The sequence below is a fragment of the Centropristis striata genome, chromosome 13, assembly GCF_030273125.1.
Source record: "Centropristis striata isolate RG_2023a ecotype Rhode Island chromosome 13, C.striata_1.0, whole genome shotgun sequence".
NCBI lineage: Eukaryota > Metazoa > Chordata > Actinopteri > Perciformes > Serranidae > Centropristis > Centropristis striata.
This window is the reverse complement of record NC_081529.1, coordinates 8,375,110-8,382,451: the sequence shown is the minus strand read 5'-3', so window position 1 is coordinate 8,382,451 and position 7,342 is coordinate 8,375,110. Positions and strand designations below refer to the sequence as shown.

Genomic DNA, 7,342 nt, shown 5'->3' with positions numbered 1-7,342 from the left:
TCATAAAATAAATTGTATTTTTCTATCAAAAATGTCTACTCATATTATTATGTGTAATCCTGTGATGTTTATTAGTAGATAACTGAACTAAGGCACGTTGAAGGAGCAGATGACTGTGACTCAGTGGAATCATTAGGACCATATCAATCAGCAGCAGCTATAAAACAATGATGGTGAGTAATAATTAATGAACTTACAGCAGTGTGAAATGTCTCCAATAACCCCCCCACCTCCCCTTTAAATTCCTCTCTCATTGCCTTCATGTCTTCCTCCCTTCATTCTCATGCCCTCCCTCTTCTTCCCTCCTTCTCTCTCAAGCTCTGACTTGCACTCATTTGCCCCCACCTCTTTCTCCCTCGCAACCAACAACATTCCTTCATCCTGAAACTCCTTCCTCTGGAACAAAAGCGGGAAAAGAAAGAGGGCGGCAATCACAAAATGAGCACAAGTGTACGTACTTGTGAGCGCCTGTGTTTTACGGCAGTCTGACTGTTTGTTTATATATACAACAGCAGAGATGTGACTGCGATTTGGGCCGTGTTGAAGTCTGTCACCATGGCAGCATGCTGAGAATCATTGTCAATAAGGTTAAATGTTATGGGAGTTCCCCCCTCAAACATCAGTGAGTCATCAGCGGCCCTCTCGGAGAAAATCACCACCAGCAGCTGAATGACAAAGACATGACACACCAAACACAAAAGGAAAATAAATATATATATATGAGGCCTGCCCACAGAAGTTGTGGAAATAGTGTGTGTGAGTAAAGTAGACAGAAAGAAGGAGAGGGTGGGCCTGGGAGCAGAGAGTAGAGTGGGAGGGGGAAAAGAGTCAGATTATGTGCTCAAGCAAGCCAGAGGCTTGTCTGGGGTGTGGACTTAAAAAGAGGGCTGGGTAAAAGTGGGCGGACGAGTAGTTCCTAGTGATTGTGCATTTAGACTCTGAGTCTGAAATTAGTATCCTTCAGAACAGCAGGAATTAGACTTGAAGAGACTCACAGCCATCAAACAGTAAGTCATGAATAAGTCTGAGTTTTGTTGTGCTTTTTGTACGTCTTACTTCTCTATAGATACTTCAGAATGATAAAACAATGTGTTTTAATAGGTGTTCTGCATGTTTGTTCTAGTCTTTTTCTGTCTTTATTGAAGAAAAACATGCTAAGAACAGAACATACGCAGGTGTGTGTTTGTGTGTGTGTGTGTGTGTGTGTGTGTGTGTACCTTCCATATAGCTGCTCACCTTCATATGTTATTGAATTACACTTTCTACTACCAGGCAGGTGTGCTTGTTTCCAGATGTGTTCAGCTCCCGTAGCAGTGCTGAAGTAAATAGTTTGAATGTAAATTGCGTTTGTTAAAGGTACAGGACTACTTTCTTGCTTGCTTTTTGGGATTTTTAGCATCCTCAAACCTAACCTCAGCCACATATTCCATTTTGCGCAGTGGAAAATATGCCACAGCCAGGCCAGACCTTTAAAAAAAAGAAACAGCTGACACGTCTTTGTTTTTTCAGGCAAAGAATTTGGAAGATCAAAGTATTCCACAAGTGTGTTTTCTATTAAAGCAACTGCTGAGCTTTTAACTTCTGCTGTTGTTTTTTCCGTCCAGGAGTTGTTCATTAAAGTCTAGTCATCTGGCCGTAGACAACACAAGTCAGAAATTATACAAATATTTAAAAGTTCAATCTTCATTGTAGTTGTTTGAAGTGGTTAAAAAGGTGGAAATGATATTTGTCTGTCAGGCGTGATCAGATATGTGCCAGCTTTCCCCTCGGTTTGCTCTGTGTTTGGTTGCGTGTGAGTGAGCTGGCGAGCATGCGAGTATGTGTGTGTGGACCCAGCCCTTGACCACTCCTTTACCGTGAGGAGAACCAGCACATTCCAGATGTGCCTCTTCCTCTGTTCACACCCAGTGCGGCCTCGGCACTGGATGCAGCCGCAGATTGCTCACACACGACTAAGAATGTAAAACTAAAAAAAACTGAATCAAATGTGTAATATTGCAGGGAAGAGCTACCCGTGGAGCCACCAATGAAGTAGAAGGATTGCAGTTAAAGTAAAGAGGCCAAAGGAACAGTAGAGAAGAGAGGGTTTTTAATTGTTTTTGGTGTTTAATAGTGTTGTAATTCAAACCAGGGGGGTCGGGCGTGGGCCAGCTAAGCCGCTAGGTTAGCAGGTATTCTCTACAGTTATTTTAAGGAGTGGCGGGTTTCTTGGAAGACAAGCCCAAACTCATCTGCCCGCCATGAACTTCCCTGCTGAACACACACTCTCCCTGAACCAACAGAATGTGTTTGCCCTACTGATTTCGTTTACTGATCCCTGCCTGCACAAATATACATCAACATTTTGATTCAGGACGGGAACATTATCTCAACGTCTATTTGCAGGCATTTCACTGGGAGCGCGTTAGCTGTAACTCCAAGTAATTAGAAGTTGTGAAGCCACACCCTGAGTGGGTGCCAGGTTTTGGCCTTGCTTTGCTGCTCTGAGTGTGTTTATGAAGATATGTGTGTGTGTGTGTGTGTGTGTGTGTGTGTGTGTGTGTGTGTGTGTGCGTGTGCGTGTGCGTGTGTGTGTGTGTGTGTGTGTGTGCTTGGAACTGTCATTAATGGCCTTTCTCAAACCAAACAGGAAGCATGGAGCCTTTGTTTTTGGCCATATTTGATTGTTACTGTTCATAATAGCTGCCAATTTGCTCAGTGTGTGCGTGTCTTTATTTTTTTATTATCTTGATTGTGAGTTAGCCCTCCAGATATGTTCATCCTGCATAATAAAAAAGTGGTGTAACAAGTTTCCTCTTGTGCTTCCATCTCTCTCTCTCTCTCCAGCACTGCCATCATGCTGATCCTCCTCGCTGCCATCTTTGTTATCCACATCATTGGCATCATCCTCCTCCTGGTGGCCACCATCGACAATGTAAGTAGATTTTTGCCGTGCTGGAGTTTTATTTCCACACACCTGTACAGTGCACCTCACAGCCTCAAGGCACAATTGTCCCTGCATAATCCCCAACTTCCTCCAAAGTTTGAGTGTTAAATGACAGAGATTGAAGAGTTATGTGCGTCCCCCCGCATGCTGACAGACAGCAGGCTCCCTAGCGATTGGCTGACGCTACTCATTCATCACTCGAGGCCATCATTCCTTTTCTGTCAATGGTCCGCTGTTCTTCTCAGGGCCACATATTCAGCATTTCTTGGTGACAGATGGGACGACCACGGTGTCGTCACTCAGTGCCACTGAGTGCATCTGTGGATTTAAACTGCGGGGCAAGGTGTCAGTCAGACGGTGCGCGTACACATGTAAATATGTCAGATTCCTGCCTGTGAGTTTTGCATACCGGAGTGAGACCTGAGGAATACCACAGTGACAGGTGGATGTGCATTCCACTGTCTGATTGTCGTCCGCTTCGCCTGCAGCTGCCCCCAAATACGTGTCAGAACACAGTGTGAACACACACACTAGCACTGCAGCTATGTTTACACACACTGCAGCTCTGAATTGTCTCCATTTTTTCCATCTCTCTCATAAGCTTTCCTTTAGCGTGCAGGAAGGTTGTCCATATTCATGCGACAAAGTGAAAAAGTGATTTAAAATGTAACATTCTGTCCCTCTGCCCTTCCCCTCAGGCCTGGTGGATGACTGACACTATATCCACTGATGTCTGGTCCCGCTGGGTGCAGACCAACGGAGTGTGGAACCTCACTGATCTCCCCACAGGATCACACTACCCACAGGGTAAGCTGACACACTGACCATGCCGCAGAGAGGCAGAGTGAGGAGTTCAACAAAATCATATTTCGTTTCCAATGAGTTGGCCTACAATGTTTCATAGTTTTTCTGCCACATTGACTGTACGACTTAGCATCACTTGTGCTGCCTTCATTCTACACAAGTGGCTGAAATAACAGCACTTCACTAAAACCCCTTAAAAGTGATTTCAAATCTTAAGCATTTCTCTAAAAACATTAAATGTTCATGCCTCAATGACAATGACAAAAATAGACATCTTCTGGTATCATTTAGAAGAGTGTAGTACTCAAACAACAAAGATGAAGATGTGGAATACTAGGTGGCCAGTTTTGTTGCTAGCTAGGTTGCTAGCTTGGTTGTCAAGGTGCCTCAGTAATTCAAAATGAAGAGATTACTATTTTAGAGTGTCTTTTAGCGCAACTAGATTAGTTATCAGCTAGCACTAGTGCTAGCTAGCTAGCTTAAAATTAACAGCTAGCAAACTCCTTTGAGTCTTTTAGTATAAAAAAATGCTAAGACATTTAAATGTTACAATTGACTTTCATGAACGGTGGGCGAAAATAAGGAAATACAACTTGTCAATCACAAGTTAGCCAAGCCCAAAGCATAACCTACTTTATTGTCTTTTTTACTCGAAATGAGACATTATTTAAAAAATGAATATCATACTGTATTGAAGAAGACTTTAAACTAACGACTGAGATCATAAACTCATTCCTGAGGTAATAAATCAAGCAATATGTAGGGTTATTTTCTCATTGTCTTCCATACAATCAAACTTCTTTTTGCAACAGAAGCACTTCAACATTGACTAGCTTGTGGCCAAACTGTGTGGGTGTGGTCCTGTTAGATTTAATTGGCAGTTGTCATCACAACTGGATTCAAATGTTCTGAAATCCTAATTGGAGCACGGAAATGCATGACGTCACCTTTTGGTTGCACATTAATAACTTAGCTGCAAGTACAAACATGTAGCTGCAAGAATTTGACGCGACAGTTGTGATTTTTGGCGTCCTCCCAGATCATATGCATGTAAATGAAATGGGGGCACACGAATGGTTTTACAGTAAGCCACATATTTCTTTTTTTTATGTAAATCAAGACCAGTATAGCTCTAAACGATGTAGCAATACTTAAAGTAATGACTTGTGGTTATCTCCTGAATCATTTGTATGGTGGTGTATAGTTTTGGTGATACAGTAATTATAACTTTGAATAAAAAAGACATAAAAAGTTGTTGCTCGTCTTTATGGGTGTCATAAACAGAATGTTATAAAATCCTAAAATGTGTGGGGTGTTTGAATGCAACATTCCTGCCTTTCAGCAACACATTTAACATAAACAATGCGTTACTGTTTACTGGATATGTCAGCATGTTGTTTAGCACATATTTGGGATACCCCCCATCACACAAACAAACACAGCATCCTCACTGTGTTGCTCTCTCTGTCTCCCCCTGCAGATTACCTCCAGGCAGTGCAGGCCAGCTCAGTGCTCGCTTGTATATTCTCCATCCTGGGCATCTTTGTGTTTGTGGCTCAGCTCTTCACCCTGCCTAAAGGACAGAGGTTCACCATCTCTGGCATCTTTCAGCTTCTTGCCTGTGAGTATCTTTAATTTTTTCTCTCTCATCAGGTTCATTACTCTCCTTCTATGTATGACCTCACTCATGTCCACGTCTCCTTCCTCTCCAGGCCTGTGCATCATGATCGCAGCCTCCATCTACACAGACATCTTCCACAAAGACGAGAAGTTCGGCTGGTACGGTCACTGCTTCATCCTGGCGTGGATCGCTTTCGCTCTCACGTTCATCTCCTCCATCACTTACTTTGTGCTACGTAAGAAGACGGCGGCGTGAGAAGGACACTAGAGCTAGCTCCAACCAGCCCAAAACCATTGCCTGGATCTACTCTTTCAGCTGAAATCTGGTTTTAGTCACACATGGTGTAAACAATGTTTATATTTGACATCAGATTCAAGCTGCTGGTGTATTTTCAGCTACGCACAAAGCGAACCTGTTGATCCCCTCAAATACACTAGTGTTTAATTGAGTCTGCTGTCAGGGTTTTACACTTAATGGAGTGTGTGGATACCTCTGCAGTAAAAGGCAAGCTCAATCAACCACACTTGTATTTCAGTGTATTTAACCGTGAATTTGGGCTGGATTTTTAAGGCATCTTAAGATTAAGAACATTTTAGTTGTTACCTAAAAAAAATGTTGCCTTACAATATAACATGCTATGATAAATTAAGATCGAGCAATATTTTGGGCTTTTAACAAAAGCAGGTAAAGTCTGTGGTCTTTTTTTTTTTTCAATGCTCATTTACAACCCTGATTCCAAAGAAGTTGGGACGCTGTGTAAAACATTAATAAAACATGAATGTATCAAATTTGGAGTGTATATTTACAAAAACAAAAGTTTATCAGTTTAAATGTTAAATATATTGTCTTTGTACAGTCAATATATGTCACAAAGGATCAGCAATTCTGTTTTATTTACATTTTAGACAACGTCCCAACTTTTTTTGGAAACAGGGTTGTACATATTGATTAAAAGGTTATTATTGGATAGAAGGGCGAGTTTATATTATTATTTTTCAGTTTTTTCATTGTTAGTTTATCAATTTTATTCCATTTATCTGCTCCGGTCTTACTTCATATAATGCTCCACTAATTGATATGATAGCACTACGGCAAAGCTGTGCCTGTTTTAAAAGTCTTTAAAAATCCATTTATATATGTCGCCTGTTGTGTGTAATCTAATGATAAGAATATGTGATGATATAAAATATAAAATGAGTAAAATAATACAGCTGAGTTTGTTTTGTAATTATTGGGTTGAGGAGGACATCAAACTGGTTTAAGTGTGGAAGAGCAATGCCGATACAAACTCTTGCACTACATTATTGTATTAATAATTGATACAAACAGGACAAAGTAGTGGGACTAAGAATATTTTTTCAGTTCAGTCATTTTAAATGCAACAATATTTACCAAAATCCATTAATTAAAATATCTTGTGTGACTATTAATCCAACCATATACCTGCTCTGTTTCCACCCAGTGTGACAGAAAGGCACCAGCCTTGACCCTTAAAGCGTGAGATATAATGTGTAAATATGTTTTGTTTCCCATAATGCTCTGTATGTCTACTGCTGTTTTATTTTTGCTACCGTTATTTCTCATTATGGACGACAATGATTTTTACAATATTAAAAACTTGATTTTCAACCAACTATTGAAGTTATTCTTTCCCCATTTGTCATGATTAGCAGTAAGGAGTAGTTGTAAATGTGTTTAATTCATTTTCATTTGAGGGCTTGCAGCAAAAAGCAGTGAAATGTTTCAAACAGCCGGCAGTCTGATGATCAAATTAATTTTAATTTTGTGCATTACCCAGAAAAACATACCTGCAGTGTAAACTAGGGAAATTGCAAATATTTTTTGGGTTCAGTTTACAAAACAACCAGTCCCCTGCTTTTGCGGTTTTTCTCCTTTATTAGAACTGACGCGTTATGATCAAAGCTGTGTCACTGGAGCATAGCAAACATGGCACAGGTCCTCTCATCATAGAAAGACTCCAGTCTGGTAGT

At 40.8% G+C, this 7,342-nt stretch overlaps 1 protein-coding gene across 1 annotated transcript; it reads left to right on the top strand.

The window, feature by feature from the left end:
* Positions 1-728: 728 nt before the first annotated feature.
* On the top strand, positions 729-6,559 carry LOC131983456 (epithelial membrane protein 2-like). Its single transcript, XM_059348167.1, has 5 exons — positions 729-1,007; positions 2,827-2,914; positions 3,625-3,733; positions 5,211-5,351; positions 5,443-6,559. The coding sequence occupies exons 2-5, from the start codon at positions 2,837-2,839 to the stop codon at positions 5,604-5,606; spliced, it is 492 nt and encodes a 163-aa protein (XP_059204150.1). The 5' UTR covers positions 729-1,007; positions 2,827-2,836; the 3' UTR covers positions 5,607-6,559.
* Positions 6,560-7,342: the final 783 nt, after the last annotated feature.